Here is a 19,902-nt window from a genome sequence, read left to right on the forward strand (position 1 = left end):
ATGGTGATACTGCTGCTGCTAAGTCGCTTCAGTCGTGTCCGACTCTGTGCGACCCCATAGATGGCAGCCTACCAGGCTCCACCGTCCCTGGGATTCTCCAGGCAAGAACATTGGAGTGGGTTGCCATTTCTTTCTCCAGTGCATGAAAGTGAAAAGTGAAGTCGCTCAGTCATGTCTGACTCTTAGCGACCTGATGGACTGCAGCCTACCAGGCTCCTCTGTCCATGAGATTTTCCAGGCACGAGTATTGAAGTGGGGTGCCATTGCCTTCTCCAATATGGTGATACTGACCCCTATCATTTCAAACTTTTTTTTTTTAATTGGGATATAGTTGATTTACAATGTTGTGTTAGTTTCAGGTGTATAGCAAAGTGAATTAGTTATACACATAAATATATATACTCATTTTTAAGATTCTTTCGCACATAGACAATTACAGAGTGAGCAGAGTTCCCTGTGCTATATAGCAAGCCCTTGCTGCTGCTGTTGCTAAGTCGCTTCAGTCGTGTCCGACTCTGTGCGACCCCATAGATGGCAGCCCACCAGGCTCTCCGTCCCTGGGATTCTCCAGGCAAGAACACTGGAGTGGGTTTCCATTTCCTTCTCCAATGCATGAAAGTGAAAAGTGAAAGTGAAGTCGCTCAGTCGTGTCTGACTGGAGCCCACCAGTCTCCTCCACCCATGGGATTTTCCAGGCAAGAGTACTGGAGTGGGGTGCCATTGCCTTCTCCGAGCAGGCCCTTACTAGTTATTTATTTCATATATAGTAGCGTGTATATGTCAGTCCCAAGCTCCCAATTTATCCCTCTCAACCCCACCTGCCTAACTCTCCACCCTTATCACAGAACAGAAAACCTCTTGCTCAGTATTCTTTAACCACACAGACCTTATTTCAGTTTATTAAAAAAGCCAAATTACTGCTTCACTTTGGGGCTTTCCTGTTCATCCTTTATCCCTCTATTTGCTTTCTCCTGGGTCACTCTTCTGTCCTTAGATCTTAAATATAATTTTCTCAGAGACCATTTGGGTTGACCCTCATTAAGTAGGTGCCAAGAGCCATACACCAAACCCATTATCCTCACTCTGCACATACTTAGTTCCCTTGATACCACTCCACATATTTTAAAATTTTATGATTGCTTCTTTCCTTGAAATCTTTTGTTCTCTCTCACTAGACTGTAAGAGCCCTGAATACAACAGCCATATGGTTGTATTTGCTGACACAGAGCTCTTGCATTGTGCAGTGTCTGGAACAGAGCAGATTTTCAGTCAATATTTGCTTGTTTGAATAAATAAATGACAAAATAAATAATCAAGTCTGTAAACTCAATGAAAGGAGAGGAAGGAAAAGAAAACTACTATTCCACTATCCTCCAAATATTGGGGAAAGGGCTGATTTAAAGAGGAAGGTAGTTGAGGTCTTATCCTAGGCATTAAAGCATTATAGAATTGAAAACATGTTTGATTCATGGATGACTGGGCATAAGAGAAATGCCCAATGAAGGGTCTTGTTAAATTTTTGAAAATGAATTTATAGAAAGAATTAAGGTCAACAATGAATTTCAAGTATTTGGGTCTATCCATACTGCTTTGAGAAGTGTGATGGGGGCCTTCACAGACATATGTGTACTTACAACCTTATTATTGGATAATCTGTCTAGAATTAAAGCTAATGGATGTCCTTTCATCAACTTCCTATAGCTGCCCAATATGCCTTACATCTGTGCTCTCCTTCCTATCATTCAGTCCCTAATTCAATAGTTCATAATCTCATCATTCCTTTTATAGTTTCTTAGGGTGGATGCTTGGCTGGTATCATTTCTCTTACCTAAACGACCACCTCCTCTCCTGGCAGATTTCTCAAGCTACTTCAATCAGTTCAATTTGTTGGGGTCCAGCCCCAGCAGGATCTTAGGGTACCCTCAGGATGGATGGTGTCAGTGAGAGAAAGAGATGACATGGGTTTTATAATGGATTGGGACCTGGTGGTCCGGGGTCAAAATAAAAATAAAAATAAAGAGAAAGAATAAGGCAGAGAGAAAGAGGCTGATGTTTTTTGGTTTACACAGAAAGCCAGTAAATTCCCTGACACGGGACTTGTTCTGTTTGTGGAGGCCACAGGCTCCATCTGGATGGGGTGAAGATGCAAAGCGCCTTCTCGATTGGGTCTTAGAAGCCCGGGCAAAAAAGTGAACTCAGAGAGCCTCTGTGCTCCAGGGAGTCAGCCTGAAAAAAAAAGAGAGAGAGAGACAGAGACAGAGACAGAGACAGAGACAGAGACCAGAGCTCTGGTGAAGTGGGATCCGCAGCTTTATTTTTAAAAGGGGCTTTTATACCCTGAGTTACACATAACCCTGTGTACTAGACAGCAAAAGAGACACTGATGTATAGAACAGTCTTATGGACTCTGTGGGAGAGGGAGAGGGTGGGAGGATTTGGGAGAATGGCATTGAAACATGTAAAATATCATGTATGAAACGAGATGCCAGTCCAGGTTCGATGCATGATACTGGATGCTTGGGGCTAGTGCACTGGGACGACCCAGAGGGATGGTATGGGGAGGGAGGAGGGAGGAGGGTTCAGGATGGGGAACACATGTATACCTGTGGTGGATTCATTTTGATATTTGGGAAAACTAATACAATTATGTAAAGTTTAAAAATAAAATAAAATTAAAAAAAAAACTAAATTATAAACTAAAAAAAAAAACCCGTACTTATAGAAAGTATGCTAGATTTTATGTATGGAACATCAAATAAAATATACTGCCTCTGTTTTATAGAGGCAGTATAATAATTTTTATTTAAACATGTAAATTCACAATCACAAAATATGCAAGTACTAAAAAGGGAAAGATCATCACTTACAACCAAATTTATCCCAAATCATCACCATCCAGATGGTTCCAACATACTCTAAAACCCACAGTCAGTTAAGGTCATGCTGCAACCTAGACACCATCATAAACAGATCATTAGGAATAGTTAAGTTCTCTGAAAATTTTCAGTGTTAAAACAACACTGAAAATTAGAATGGAAAGTATTTGTTTTTCAAATGCTGGATAGAAAAAAAGCATTGTTTTTGACACTTCTACCAAATAAATATTTCTAAATATAGAAGCTGACCAAATTTCAATAAATCTGCAGTTAATTTGATTAGCTATTAAAAATAAGATATTCCCAAGAGGCAAAATAAACATAAGACTATATAGCACTTAACCCTTTTTTATTCTCAACAACTAGTCATGCCTGTTATACTTTCAGAATTTGTATCCTGATAAACCTTAAACAATTTATTTAAAAATAAGAAGAACAGAAATTTTTCCTTGCAAAAACAAAAAAAAAAGAAATGAAAGATGTAGAGGCGTGTAGAGTCAGCTCAACAATACATCTGTTTAACCCTTATCGAAACCAGGATGTTCTCTGTATACCTTTCCATTTACAAGGGTCTTGTATTATGTACATTATCTTTTGGCCTGAAGGCCTATTAACATTTTATGACCTTTTTCTAATAAAGGTTGGTCAACCAGAAAACTTGTTTTTCCTTTAAAGTGTTTTTTCTTTATTTTTCCAATCAGTGTCACCCTCAGAAAGTACTAAATAAAGTTACATTCTTATGGAGCAAAGGTGTAGTGGGTTACAACAAAGGAAGAACTTATTAACTCAAAGGTCTTATGTTGCTATTGTCAAGGCTACTACTTGTTTTTCTACATTCTAACTATATTAAGTAATATACTCCCAGGCACACAATGGGTAAGGGATAAGGAAACTTGGCAGCAAACATTGGCTCAACAATGAAGCCCTTCACCAGTATTATCTAATAATTTCTCATGCCTCAAAGGGCTCTATGCCCATTAGGACTTTTAGAATGCTTTAGGCTTCCTGTGCCTCTCATGTTTGGGAAGTTGTGAACCATCATGTGCGTTAGTTGCAAGAGTATGGACAAACCTGCCAAGCAAGCTAGAATGCTAACAGAGAGGTTAGAATTGAAATACTGCTTTCAAGCCCAGGAGACTTATAACTAGAACCCTAAGTTGATTTTCTTCAGAGAAAGGTGGTTGGGGATAGCCCCCTGTTAATGTCAGAAGAGTTGGTGAAAGGCATAATATAGTAAACAGTAGACAGACAGACTTTGGTTTCGGGGTAGATGCTTGCGTAGGTCCAGGGAGTCCCTGGAGTCCTGATCTGCCTTGCCTGTCAGGTCTCCTCTGCAGGACCTTGTCATGGGTGGGATCTCCTGTGCTGGCTCCCAGCCACCTCCTCTCCTGGCAGATTTCTCAAGCTACTTCAATCAGTTCAATTTTCCTACTTTTCCTTTCCACACTGAAATTGGTGTATCCCTACACCACTGAACTTCTTAATCATTTTCTAGGCCAGTCCACCAGTGCCTTTGGCTGGAGCTCTGTACTGTCACTTGGGTGTACATCCCTTCAGGGCTTCAGAATCCCTGGGGCAAGCACAGGAGCAGAGACCCTCGGTTCTGTCTCCATGCTTTGTAATTGGTGGAGTAACACCATCACACAGCATACAGCAGATACAATGCATTCCAATTTATTTTAATGTAGAGAATTAGAGTTATGCTGCTATATCATTGAGTTGTGCTGGTTATGTATTGCACAGATTAGAAATTAGTCAAGTTACCATGAACAATGAATTCCCTCCACTCTGAAGCCACATGGTGGGATATAACTAACTTTTCCCATATATATCAATGAAGACACTGATGCTTGGAGAAGTCAAGTTTCTAGTGAGGATACAGCATTGAATAATCTAATCTTAATTCTGTTTGTCACATAATACCTTGTTGTTACAAATAAACTGCACTGTTTGCCACAGACTGCACTTGGTACCAGGCTTACTAAAAATCTGTCAGTTTCTCCTTGTGATCCTCAATTTCCTCAGGAACTGAGACAGATTATCTGTCTTTCTAATTTTGGCATTCTATGATTGCAAGACCCAGTGTTCCTAAAATAGATGTTTTGCACTTTCCCACTTTTTCCTTTTGTTGTTTTTTTTCCCCTCTGATTCTCCTTCCTTTAAGGTTCTCATGCTCCTAAACTTTTGTTTTAGCTAAACAACCCTCCACATGCCCAGCCATTTTTTTCCTCCCTTCTGTTTCTTCATTCACATCTCTTAGAAACCCCGTTCAATCATTCAGTCATTTACCTGGTGATTTCTGATTTCTGTCTCCTCTCAGCTAGCTTGAGCCTCCCAAGAGCAGCAATTCTGATTTATATTCATAAGGCTCTACTCAGCACAATGTATGGTATATCTTGGGAATTTGGTTGCTGTTATGAACAAGTGAATGAATGAAAGTCACCAGAGTAATTTGCATACTATGCTTGTGTGTTGCCAAGCATGCATCTTTCTATTTTTCTAGAATGGTAGCCCAGAAGAGATTTTGGTACCCTTAACCATTACCACTCTGGATCACCAATATGGACATCAGTCTTAGAAACAGAGCTTGGGATTTTGAGGCCTTCTCTGAGCTAATCCAGGAGCCACAGGACAAGATTATCCTTGATCTTTCCCTTATACAGAATATGAAACTGCCACTGAGGGTACTCAGTACTCCTGTCTCCATATTTCTCTGCTACCTCTGCCTTCTGTCACTTGTCTCAATTGACTCTTATTTTGAAGGAGGAGAAAGGGAGGTAACAGAAGTGTCCTCCAGGACTCTGGACATAGAGAAGGCTCTGAGACTGGGCCCTGGCTACTTACCCTGGCTGCTTCCCCAGGCTGCTTTGTTGTGCCACTTCTTACATAAACTCGGGAAGACTCTGCAGCCAAGACACTCCCCTTTTATGCTGCTTCAGGGGAATGCAGTCCATCTCTAGGGATATCAGGCTTTAGGTCACAGAGAAAGTTTTTTCTGTTGTGCTTCACCCCTGGGATGGGAACACGTGATGAGAGGGTAAGAAAGATGGAGGAGGCTGAAGGGAGCTTTCAGGAGAAACGGAAACCCTGGTCAATCAGAGACAAGAGCCATTAGAACTCTCTGGAATGTAGAGACTCTCTGGTAATCTACCCCAGCCCTCTGTAAAACATGCTTTCAACGGGTTTTGATGCTTCAGGGGCCCATCTATGCTGTACATATCATTTTAAAATGAATACCTTTCTCTTTGCTGGAAAGAGGCAGAGTTAGCCAACACAGAGATGACATTACTTGTGACCAATAACTAAACTGAACACTCAGAAGTAGGTCATGAGGAAAAAAGGAATGCCTATGTCACAGAAGGAAAAATGCTTTTCACCAAAAGAATTTTCAAGAACTGAAGGAGCATGATATTTGGACATGGATATTAAGATCACTGGCCAAGGTTTTGGAGAAGAGGCCAGAAAGTGGTAAGTCCTCTGAATATCCTCATAAAACATATGTACACAGGGGACTTCCCTAGTGGTCCAATGGTTAAGACTTTACCTTCCAATGTAGGGGGTGTGGGTTCCATCCCTGGTTGGGGAGCTAAGATCTCACTTGCATTGTGGCCAAAAATGCCAAAGCATAAAACAGAAACAATATTGTAACAAATTCAAAAAAACCTTTAAAAAATCTTGAAAAAAAAATAAGAACCCCAAGGGCTGGTCCAACCGCAATTCTGGTTATCCATAGGCTAAGGCCATCATTAAAATAATTATATATAAAAAAAGACATTTGCACATCATATAGTGGGAGAAAAAGTGCTCAAATATTAGGCAGCCAGACACATCAGTGAAGTTCTGTGTCCTGTCAGCCTACCCTCTCCAAGGTAAAGGGAAAATTACTTCACCTTGTTCTTTCTACTTCCTCCAAAGAGGCACAGAACCTATTAGTCTTCCTCGGGTTTTAGAGAGAGCGCTTATACACTTGAAAATAATCATTTGACCCATTTGTCAGGTGCATAACAGGATGTCAGTTTTGAGAGGGACTATCAGACCACCTTACCTGCCTCCTTAGAAACGTGTATGTAGGTCAAGAAGAAACAGAACTGAACATGGATCAATGGACTGATTCCAAATTGGGAAAGGAGTACATCAAGGCTATATATTATCACTCTGCTTATTCAACTTCTGTGAAGAGTACATCATGCAAAATGCTGGGCCAGATGAATCACAAGCTGGAACCAAGATTGTTGGGAGAAATATCAACAATCTCAGATATGCAGATGGCACCACCCTAATGGCAGAAAGCTGGTTTAAAACTCAGCATTAAAAAAACTTAGATCATGGAATCCTGTCCCATAACTTCATTGGAAAATAGATGGGGCAAAAATGGAAATTGGGGCACACTTTATTTTCTTGGGCTCCAAAATCACTGCAGATGGTGACCGCAGCCACAGAATTAAAAGACACTTGTTCCTTGGGAAGAAAATCTATGACAAACTGGGTTCCTCTGTCCATGGGATTCTCCAGGTAAGAATACTGGCGTGGGTTGCCATCCTTTTCTAGGGGATCTTCCCAATCTATGGGTTGAACCCATGTCTCCTACATTGGCAGGAAGATTCTTTACCACTGCGCCTGGTAGGCTATAGTCCACAGGGTTGCAGAGTCAGACACAGCTGAGCATGTACACTTACTTAAACATTTTTCTATGTGTAATTTTTATGTATATTCAAAGGTGAGATGTTTGAAGGGAAAGACCATTTGTAAATCATTTCTCTATTCCTTCTACTTAGTATAGGACCAGAAAAGAGTTAGCATTGAAAAAATGTGTGTGAAATAATGAGAAAATAAATAAATAAATGAAAGTTTCCCATGATTATCAATCATCTCTTTTCCCAGATGCCCAAAACAGTGCTATGGTGGGACTTGATCTATCCAGGAGTTGAAATTTTGATTTGCCAAACTTTCTTCAAGGCCCCCAATCTTGTAGGCATCTGGCATCATCAACTCTGGCACTTCCTTCTCAGCACCCAGAGCATGGCCTCCCTGATGGGCTTGGACTTGACACTGTAGATGACAGGGTTGAGCACAGGGGGCACCCCCAGGTACACATAGGCAACAAGGGCGTGTACTATGGGGGGAAGGTGTCTCCCAAAACGGTGGATCATGGACACACCTATGACTGGGATGAAGAAAACCAGAACAGCTAAAATATGAGAAACACAAGTGTTGAGGGCCCGGATACGCTCCCTGGGAGAGGCCAGACCCAGGACCGTGCACAGAATGAAAGTGTAGGACAGGACGATGAGCAGGGAATCTATGCCTGCAGTGGACACAACCACATAGAGCCCATAGAGGATGTTTATGGTGATGTCAGCACAGGCTCTTCTCATCACGTCAGGATGGAAGCAGAATGAATGGGACAAAATGGTCTTATTAGGGCAGAAGTTCAGACGTTTAAGCAGGAAAGGCACTGGGAAGAGCGACAGGGTAGCACGAGCCACAATGCCCACTCCAATCCTGATGATGACATTGTTTGTGAGGACAGAGGCATAGCGCAGGGGGTTGGAGATGGCCACAAAACGGTCAAATGACATGGCCAGGAGCACCGAGGACTCCACTATGGAGAAGTAGTGGAGGAAGAACATCTGGACTAGACAGGCATTGAAGCTGATGAGCCTATGATCAAACCAGAGCACAGCCAGCGTGCTGGGCATTGTGGCCAAGGTGAGGCCCACGTCGGTGAGGGCCAGCATGGACAGGAAGTAGTACATGGGCTGGTGCAGGCTGGGGGTCCTCCTCACAGCCAAGAGGATCAGGCAGTTTCCAGCGAGGGCCACAGTGTACATGGAGGAGAAGGGGATGGAGATCCAGCCATGAATGGCCTCCAGCCCAGGGATGCCAATCATCAGGAAAGCAGGTGGCTGGAAGAAGGAGATGTTATTGAAGGACTGGGAAGGGATCATCTTTTCAAGGCAGCTGAGGTCTCCAGAAATCTGTGACTTTTTCAGTCTCGGTAGATAGAAGATAGATAGAAAGACATTGACCAGATATCTGTCAAAGAAGACATTTATTTTTGCTTTTCATTTATTATTTTTCCTTTTCTCAGCTTTTACTTTGTATTATTAACTATTCCAGGGATGTGTATACATTAGCCAATGTGTCCTCAAAAGAAATGCAGCCTGTTGGGGGATAATTTAAAATTTCCATGGCTGGGTGGGTGCTTGGTTGCTCAGCCGTGTCCAATTCTTTACAATCCTTTGGACCCCATGGACCCCAGAGGCCCACCAGCCTCCTCTATCCATGGGATTTCACTGGCAAGAATACTGGAGTATTGCCATTTCCTCCTCCAGGAGAAAGTAAATGACTGAAATAGATTTAGGATTTTTTTCTTTCTAAATATAAATGCTATACTATTTTCGCCCTTTACTTGCAGGCAGTGTCTTCTAATATTGAAAAAAGTGATGTTTGTTAACACTCTTCACTAAGTAAGTGAAACTGAAAATCTCTCAGTTGTGTCTAACTCTTTGAGACCCCATGGACTGTATAGTCTATGTAATTCTCCAGGCCAGAATACTCAAGTGGATAGCCTTTCCCTTCTCCAGGGGATCTTCCCAACCCAGGGGTTGAACCGAGATCTCCCACATTGTAGGCGGATTCTTTACCAGCTAAGCCACAAGGAAAGCCCAAGAATACTGGAGTGGGTATCCTATCACTTCTCCAGTGGATCTTCCCAATCCAGGAATTGAACTGGGGTCTCCTGCATTGCAGGCAGATTTTTACCAGCTGAGCTACCAAGAAGCCCTTCACTACGTAAAGCACTCTCTAAATGCTCATCACTGTCATCCCTTTGCCCTGATTATTGTTATTCCATTGATAGTGTATTTTGCATATGTGCTTTTACACAGCACATTATTTTTTACCTTGTTGATAGACAAGAGAAACATTTTAGCTAAAAAGAAAGAAATTCTTAAGTCCATGAAAGGAGGAAAAAACTACAGCTTTCACTTGACTCAGCTATTAGAGCTTGAAATAGTTTTGTATTTGGAGGGTCTGAGTACAATCCCAGGACATTGTCTTCTAATCAACACCCAATAATGATAAATTCCTAGGCTGAATGTCATATTAAGTACTCAGAAAGTTAAATGAAAAGATGCTTGATTCTTACCAGGTCACTAAGAGCACTTAAGTTTTTGGGATCTATCTCTGCTTTGCCCAGAGAATATCCATCTGGGTCTTTGGATGCCCTTATAATCCATTGCTTTACAGGAATCATTCCCTCACTGCATTCATTGAGCATTCCCTATCACTGTTTCCACTTTTCCCCATCTATTTGCCATGAAGTGATGGGACCGGATGCCATGATCTTCATTTTTTGAATGTTGAGTTTTAAGCCAGCTTTTTCACTCTCTTCTTTGACCTTCATCAAGAGGCTCATTAGTTCCTCTTAACTTTCTGCCATTAAAGTAGTATCATCTGCATATCTGAGGTTGCTGATATTTCTCCCAGCAATCTTGATTCCAGCTTGTGCTTCATACAGCCTGGCATTTCACATGATGTACTCGGCATATAAGTTAAATAAGCAGGGTGACAACATACAGCTTTGACGTACTCCTTTCCCATTGTTGATTCAGTCCATTGTTCCATGTCTAGTTTTAACTGTTGCTTCTTGACCTGCATACAGGTTTCTCAGGAGGCAGGTAAGATGGTCTGGTATTCCCATCTTCTGAAGAATTTTCTACAGTTTGTTGTGATCCATGTAGTCAAAGGCTTTAGTGTGGTCAATGAAGAAGTGGATGTTTTTCTGGAGTTCTCTTGCTTTTTCTATAATCCAATGGATGGCAATTTGATCTCTGGTTCCTCTGCCTTTTCTTAATCCAGCTTGAACATCTCGAAGTTTTTGGTTCACGTACTATTGAAGCCTAGCTTGGAGGATTTTGAGCATTACCTTGCTAGCATGTGAGATGCGTGCAGTTGTGCTACAGTTTGAACATTCTTTGGCACTGCCTTTCTTTGGGATTGGAATGAAAACAGACCTTTTCCAGTCCTGTGGCCACTGCTGAAGTTTCCAAATTTGCTGGCATATTGAGTGCAGCACTTTCACAGCATCATCTTTTAGGATTTGAAATAGCTCAACTCAAATTCATAGTAATTTGATATTTTTATGGATTATACTCTATACAAAGTTATTATAAAATGACTATATTCTCTGTGCTGTACACCATATCCTTATAACTTACTTTATACCTAATAGTTTGTATCTCTTTGTCCCCTTCACCTATTTTGCCCCTTTTCCCAGCTCCCTTCCCTCCTATAACTTTTAAGGAATAATAATAAAAACAATAAGGCAATGTTTAAAAAAGAAGGGAGAGGCTTAGTGAGTTCCCTTAGGCTATGCTGGAAATGAGCCTAATTTCAAATTCAGGCCTATTTGGCTTACACACTTTCAGGGATCATACACCACCTGTATTGACTATGGGCTGTGCTAGATATGGAACATTTGTTAAGTGTGGGGTTGGCAGGATTAGATTATCAAGAAAACCTTGTTCTCTTCTGATATTCCATAGTGACAAGATTTGAGGTTGTGCAGTTGAAGCCCCTTCCTGTTTTTCTAAAAATCTTTTTAATCCATTCTGTGACCCTTTGGCTCCTTCTTATAAAGAATTAAAAATTTCTGTTTATTGTGTTAATTATCTCCTGGCTACTGCTTTTCTTTTTCTAATCCAAGACACATTTCCTCAAGAATCTCATTCATTCTCAGTGTTTTGATAATTTCACAAATTTCTTCCCCCCCCCAAGAGTAATCAATGAATGAACAACAAAATAATAATTGAATGAAGACACCCTAAATTTTATAATCCAGTTCCCCTTCACTGTGGGGCTTCTCTGATAGCTCATTTGGGAAAGAATCCGCCTGCAATACAGGAAACCCCAGTTTGATTCCTGGGTTGGGAAGATACCCTGGAGAAGGAACAGGCTACCCACTCCAGTATTCTGACCTGGAGAATTCCATGGTCTGTATAATCCATGGGGTCGTAAAGAGTCGGACATGACTGAGCAACTTTCGCTTTCACTTTCCCCTCCACTGCAACCCTTCACACAGCACCTCCTAGGTGTGTATGTTCACAACTTGAAGTATAAATTTTGTATATATTAAAAACCAGTGGCACCTTCAGATGAATACAATTACTATTTATTATTATCCAATTTTATTTAGGTTTACTTAGGATCAACCCAGGAAATACCCTCTGTCATTCGTAACATAAATGATGACATGATAACAGAAGGTGAATTCTGGGCTGTTCATTTAACTTGCGGGAATCTGAAGATTATTTTTAACTCAGATTAGTGTCACAAATATCTTTCTTCCATTCTGCATTAATTGATCTAGTATTGAGTTATTCACAAATCCCTTATCTTAGAACTTGCCTTTGTCCACAGTTCATAGGTAGATCCCATGCAATTGTGGGTATTTGTGTGATCTATTGCTCTTGGCTGTGGTAGAAGGATCCAAATGGTAATTTAGGCTGAACTTTCAGGAAATTTAGAACACAAGGAGTAAAATGATAGGATACCAGTTAAGACTAGTTGCCAAACCCACGAGTAACTCCAATGCAATCACAAAAATTTCTCCCTTGCATCCAGATCATTTCCTTTCTATCCCCTTTGTGAATATTACAGTGTCATGAGGAGCCTGATAATAGAAAAGGATTCTCTGTGGTGAAACAAAAGAAAAACTTTATTTTCTGTTCTTTTACTAAAATGCCTATTTTAGTAGCCAAGTTCTATCAACATATTTCTTGCTTCCCATGAGGTTCGTAAGTGTTATAATAAATCACTTTAACCTGGAAACAGATCAGGTTTGTCCTTCTATTATTATCTCCACTACACTAAAGAGTCAAAGATATTATGAATTATAGCTCTCCTCCCCCAAGGAATTCAAGCACTTCCACTTTAGCATTCTAGATTTCCGTTAACCTGTGACTGGGTATGTCTGGGAATGTCAAATTGTCTACAGACAAAGGCTGAATCCACCATACTTTCTCTACTTACCTCAAAACCAAATGCTTTTCTTTTTTAAAAATTTTCTACAAAAAAAGAAAACCATGGTAATTATGTGGTATGAGAGAGGTGCTATCTAATGCTATGGTATAATCATTTTGTAATGGATGAGTCTTTTATAAAAGGCTCTTCTTACTCAGAAAAATGGAAACGAAAATCTCATAGTGAGAGTACGGTGAAAGTGAAGTTGCTTAGTCGTGTCCGACTCTTTGAGACCCCATGGACTGTATCCTACCAGGCTCCTCTGTCCATGGGATTTTCCAAACAATCATACTGGAGTGGATTGCCATTTCCTTCTCCAGGGGATCTTCCCAAACCAGGGATTGAACCTGGGTCTCCCGCATTGTAGACAGACACTTTACCGTCTGAGCCACCAGGGAAGTGAGAGTATAGACACCTAGAAAATGTTCAGATCACCCACAGGATGGGTGGGATTTCTCTTATACTGATGCCTTACTTAGAGAAACAAAAGTGTACTCATCTGCTTGGACACAGAGCCTGGGTTTCTGAATAATTATATGAATTAGGAAATTTTTGTGTTCAGAAAGTAGTTCTTTACTTCTCCCCTACCTGGGTATATGGACCTGCCATTTATGGAAGGTCCTTTTCTTCCTGCTCCTGGCATCTACTCATTCTCCAGCTCACTGGCTCCTCAAGACAGCAACTGACAGAGAGGGATCTCAGACTCTCTAACTAGGTCCTCATCCTTCTAAATGTAGAAAGGGTTCTATCTGATCCCCAAGTTACTCACGCTACTTGTTGTTGCAGTCTTCTCTACTGCTCCACATTCTGAAGGAGCCCAGAAAAACTCTGCAATTAAGATCCTACTTTATACCACTGACTGGGAGCATTAGTGATTCACTGCTCCCCAGGGATGGCCCTGCCACAGGTGACAGAGGATAATCTCTGCTTAGTCTTTCCTGGGGAATTGACAACATGCGGGATATATGTGTTTGGATGAAAGCTTATAAAAAATGATTTATTTGAGCAATTGAATTGTGGAGGAGAGGGCTAGAATCATCATCTTTTCTAAGTTGATCCAACTGTTAAGATGGCTGTCATCAAAAATAGTATTGGTGAGGATGTGGAGAAATTAGAACCCTTGTACACTGTTGGTGATACTGTAAACTGGCACAGCTGCTATGAAAAACAGTATAGAGTTTACTCAAAAATTAAATTTGCAACTACTGTATCATCCAGCAGTTCTGTTTCTGAATATATACTCAAAAGAACTGACATCAGGATCTAAAAGATATCTGCAATATCACCTTAAGACAATATTTATGTTTTCAGATGTTGACCTCTAAATCCTGCTTAAATTTACCCACTCCCCAATTTTTTTGCCAGTATAGCTGCCAGTGAAGAAAGTGCCTACAGGAGTGTTCTCTGGGATGACTTTGGAATGAAGATATTTCTATCCCAGACACACAGAATTTTACAAGGCGAGGCAGAGAGAATGATGTGTAACTAAAATGTAGAGGCTCTAATATTATAATTTCAGGCAATAGCAAATGGTCAGAGGAAGGCCATTCTTGAGCAAGAAGGTACACTTTTGGAGCAACAAGGATGTCCATTGGATCCACAGCTGTGAAGAGCTGTAACTCTAGCTTTCATTGCTTGAGATTTGATGTAAATTTAATAAGTAGTTGTTGAATAAATACATGAATAAACTTCAGTGCATTTATTTAGGAGTTATGACTCATAAATAGGTTTATTCAAGCAGTATACCTGAAGCCATCTTTGGGCTAATCTCTTTTCTGGATAATGAAGACATTCAATGTGAATCAGATTTCACTGTTGCCTTCCAGAAACTGTCAGTACAAAGCATGGTTTCAACACCAAGTGGTAAGAGTTCTAAGAGAGATGTGTATAGGCTACAAAAGGAGTAGCAGAGAGAACATCACAGACCCAGAGGACAGAAACTTTTATCTCCTCCAGAAGGAGAAGAGTCTTCTAATTAGGAGTAGGAGTGGGGGACTCTAGCAGTAAAGAAGCTGGAGGTCCTCTCCCCAGGGATGTGCAGCTGTGGGCCAGGCCTCTGCTGTCTACATTTGAAGGTAAACTAGGGGAGGAGTACGAGACCCTGCATCCATTGATCCAGAGATCTCCATTTCTGAAGAGACCCCTTAGGCCCTATGCTACTGATACATTCTCTCACTGTGTTCACTCATCCATCCATTAAAGCATTGTGCATTGAGTGGTAAGCACTTTTTATCCATAATTATGATACAGTGTGTTAAGTATTATAACTGAAGGAAACGTTGGGTGCTCAGTGATCACTGTTGAACTCTCTGATTTGGCTTGGGGTGGGTGGGAGTTCATGAAGTCCCAATTACAGTTTTGAGTAAAATCATATGCTAGTCAAGAGGAGGTATAATTATTTTGCTGCCTCTGAATTCTAATTCAGCATCCCTAACATGCATACCCAAGCTCAGTCTTAGGATCTCCTCAGTATCTAATAATTATCTAAGAGGCTGTCCTATCTCTCTTGAAATATAGGACTATGGGCATGAGGGTCTCTCTGTCTCTCTCCCTTATATATATATGTCATCCAGTCAGTTCAGTTCAGTCGCTCAGTCATGTCTGACTCTTTGCGACCCCGTGAGTTGCAGCACGCCAGGCCTCCCTGTCTATCACCAACTCCCGGAGATCACTCAAACTCACATCCATCGAGTCGGTGATGCCATCCAGCCATCTCATCCTCTGTTGTCCCCTTCTCCTCCTGCCCCTAATCCCTCCCAGCATCAGAGTCTTTTCCAATGAGTCGACTCTTTGCATGAGGTGGCCAAAGTACTGGAGTTTCAGCTTTAGCATCATTCCTTCCAAAGAACACCCAGGACTGATCTCTTTTACAATGGACTGGTTGGATCTCCTTGCAGTCCAAGGGACTCTCAAGAGTCTTCTCCAACACCACAGTTCAAAAGCATCAATTCTTTGGTGCTTAGCTTTCTTCACAGTCCAACTCACACATCCATACATGACTACTGGAAAAACCATAGCCTTGACTAGACAGACCTTTGTAGGTAAAGTAATGTCTCTGCTTTTTAATACGCTGTCTAGGTTGCTCATAACTTTCCTTCCAAGTAGTAAGCGTCTTTTAATTTCATGGCCACAATCACCATCTGCAGTGATTTTGGAGCCCCCCAAAAATAAAGTCTGCCACTGTTTTCACTGTTTCCCCATCTATTTCCCATGAAGTGATGGGACTGGATGCCATTATCTTCGTTTTCTGAATGTTGAGCTTTAAGTCAATGTTATCACTCTCCTCTTTCACTTTCATCAAGAGGCTTTTTAGTTCCTCTTCACTTTCTGCCATAAGGGTGGTGTCATCTGCATATCTGAGGTTATTGATATTTCTCCCAGCAATCTTGATTCCAGCTTGTGCTTCTTCCAGCCCAGTGTTTCTCATGATGTACTCTGCATATAAGTTAAATAAGCAGGATGACAATATACAGACTTGACGTACTCTTTTTCCTATTTGGAACCAGTCTGTTGCTCCATGTCCAGTTCTAACTGTCGCTTCCTGACCTGTATACAGATTTCTCAAGAGGCAGGTCAGGTGGTCTGGTATCCCCGTCTCTTTCAGAATTTTCCACAGTTTATTGTGATCCACACAGTCAAAGACTTTGGCATAGTCAATAAAGCAAAAGTAGATGTTTTTCTGGAACTCTCTTGCTTTTTCCATGATCCAGTGGATGTTAGCAATTTGATCTCTGGTTCCTCTGCCTTTTCTAAAACCAGCTTGAACATCTGGAAGTTCATGGTTCACGTATTGCTGAAGCCTGGCTTGGAGAATTTTGAGCATTCCTTTACTAGCGTGTGAGATGAATGCAATTGTGCGGTAGTTTGAGCATTCTTTGGCATTGCCTTTCTTTGGGATTGGAATGAAAACTTACCTTTTCCAGTCCTGTGGCTCTTGCTGAGTTGTCCAAATTTGCTGGCATATTGAGTGCAGCACTTTCACAGCATCATCTTTCAGGATTTGAAATAGCTCAACTGGAATTCCATCACCTCCACTAGCTTTGTTTATAGTGATGCTTTCTAGGGCCCACTTGACTTCACATTCCAGGATGTCTGGCTCTAGGTGAGGGATCACACCATCGTGATTATCTTGGTTGTGAAGATCTTTTTTGTATAGTTCTTCTGTGTATTCTTGCCACCTCTTAATATCTTCTGCTTTTGTTAGGTCCATACCATTTCTGTCCTTTATTGAGCCCATCTTTGCATGAAATGTTCCCTTGGTATCTCTAACTTTCTTGAAGAGATCTCTAGTCTTTCCCATTCTGTTGTTTTCCTCTATTTCTTTGCATCGATCACTGAGGAAGGCTTTCTTATCTCTTCTTGCTATTCTTTGGAACTCTGCATTCAGATGCTTATATCTTTCCTTTTCTCCTTTGCTTTTCACTTCTCTTCTTTTCACAGCTATTTGTAAGGCCTCCTCAGACAGTCATTTTGCTTTTTTGCATTTCTTTTCCATTGGGATGTACATACACATATGTATATATATGTATGTATGTTTATACATATACATGTGTATATATGTATGTATGCATATACATATACATATGTATATGTATATATATCTATGTACACATATGTATATATGTATGTATATACATACACATTTGTATGTATGTATGTATGTATATATATGATATGCTCCACTCACACTTTCTCATTTTTATAAGTTTAAAATATCTGCAAAGTCAAAAGAATATTCTTTTTTTAAAATTTATGTATTTTATTTGGAGGCTAATTACTTTACAATATTGTATTGGTTTTGCCACATATTTACATGAATCTGCCACGGGTGTACATGTGTTCCCCATCCTGAACCCCCCTCCCACCTCCCTCCCCATCCCATCCCTCTGGGTCATCCCAGTGCACCAGCCCCAAGCACCCTGTATCATGCATTGAACCTGGACTGGTGATTCATTTCACATATGACATTATACATGTTTCAATGCCATTCTCCCAAATCATCCTGCCTTTGCCCTCTCCCACAGAGTCCAAAAGACTGTTCTATACATCTGTGTCTTTTTTGCTGTCTCGTATACAGAGTTCTGATACTTGTATTCCAATCACCTAGATTAACAACACTTTTAACACTGTTTTCTATCTCTCTTTCCTGCATTCACTCTCTATATATGCACTCACATACATTTATTTTGATAACTCATTTGAAAATAAGTTATAGCTATTATAACACTTCTTAATAAATATTAAGCATGCACTTCCTAAAAATAGATTTTCCTACCTAATCACAAACTATTTTTAAATCTAGGCAAATAATACCAGCCTAATACTATTGTGATCTAGAGCCAGACACCCTGGAATGCAAGTCAAGTGGGCCTTATGAAACATCACTATGAACAAACCTAGTGGAGGTGATGAAATTACAATTGAGATATTTCAAATCCTGAAAGATGATGCTGTGAAAGTGCTGCACTCAATATGCCAGCAAATTTGGAAAACTCAGCAGTGGCCATAGGACTTGAAAAGGTCAGTTTTCAGTCCAAGCCCAAAAAAGGCAATGCCAAAGAATGTTCAAACTACCGCACAATTATGCTCATCTCACACACTAGTAAAGTAACGTTCAAAATTCTCCAAGCTAGCCTTCAACAGTATGTGAACCGTGAGCTTCCAGATGTTCAAGCTGGATTTAGAAAAGGCGCAGGAACCAGAGATCAAATTGCCAACATCTGTTGGATCATAAAAAGCAAGAAAGTTCCAGAAAAACATCTACTTTTGCTTTATTGACTATGCCAAAACCTTTGACTGTGTGGATCACAACAAACTGTGGACAGTTCTGAAAGAGATGGGATTACCAGACCACCTGACTTGCCTCTTAAGAAACCTGTATGCAGGTCAGGAAGCAACAGTCAGAACTGGACATGGAGCAACAGACTGGTTCCAAATTGGGAGAGGAGTATGCCAAGGCTGAATATTGTCATACTGCTTAATTTATATGCAGAGTACACCATGAGAAATGCTGGGGTAGAAGAAGCACAAGCTGGAATCAACATTGCCAGGAGAAACATCAACCTCAGATATGCAGATGACACCACCCTTATGGCAGAAAGTGAAGAAGAACTAAAGAGCCTCTTGATGAAAGTGAAAGGAGAGTGTAAAAGTTGGCTTAAAACTTAACATTCAGAAAACAAAGATCATGGCGCTGGTCCCATCACTTAATGGGAAATAGATGGGGAAACAATGGAAACAGTGTCAGACTTTATTTTTTTGGCCTCCAAGATCACTGCAGATGGTGACTGCTGCCATGAAATTAAAAGACGCTTGTTCCTTGGAAGAAAAGTTATGAGCAACCTAGACAGCATATGAAAAAGCAGAGACATTACTTTGCCAACAAAGGTCTATCTAGTCAAAGCTATGGTTTTCCAGTAGTCATGTATGGATGTGAGAGTTGGACTATAAAGAAAGCTGATATGTACCACAGCTTTCCTATCTATTCATCTGCTGATGGACATTCAGGTTGCTTCCATGTCCTGGCTATTATAAACAGTTCTGCAATAAATGTTGGGGTACACGTGTCTCTTTCAATTCTGGTTTCCTCAGTGTGTATGCCCAGCAGTGGGATTGCTGGGTCATAAGGCAGTTCTATTTCCAGTTTTTTAAGGAATCTCCACACTGTTCTCCGTAGTGGCATATGGAAAGCTGTGGTACATATACACAATGGAGTATTACTCAGCCATTAAAAAGAACACATTTGAATCAGTTCTAATGAGGTGGATGAAACTGGAGCCTATTATACAGAGTGAAGTAAGCCAGAAAGAAGAACACCAATACAGTATACTAATGCATATATATGGAATTTAGAAAGATGGTAACAATAACACTGTATATGAGACAGCAAAAGAGACACTGATGTATAGAACAGTCTTTTGGACTCTGTGGGAGAGGGAGAGGGTGGGATGATTTGGGAGAATGGCATTGAAACATGTATAATATCATATATGAAACGAGT

General features: G+C 40.7%; 1 protein-coding gene across 1 annotated transcript; it reads right to left on the reverse strand.

The window, feature by feature from the left end:
• Nucleotides 1-7,861: 7,861 nt before the first annotated feature.
• On the reverse strand, nt 7,862-8,872 carry LOC102265691 (olfactory receptor 51I2). Its single transcript, XM_005911527.3, has one exon. It carries the CDS (start codon nt 8,822-8,824, stop codon nt 7,862-7,864), a length of 963 nt encoding a protein of 320 aa, XP_005911589.2. The 5' UTR covers nt 8,825-8,872.
• Nucleotides 8,873-19,902: the final 11,030 nt, after the last annotated feature.

The sequence above is a fragment of the Bos mutus genome, chromosome 15, assembly GCF_027580195.1.
Source record: "Bos mutus isolate GX-2022 chromosome 15, NWIPB_WYAK_1.1, whole genome shotgun sequence".
Classification (NCBI taxonomy): Eukaryota; Metazoa; Chordata; class Mammalia; order Artiodactyla; family Bovidae; genus Bos; species Bos mutus.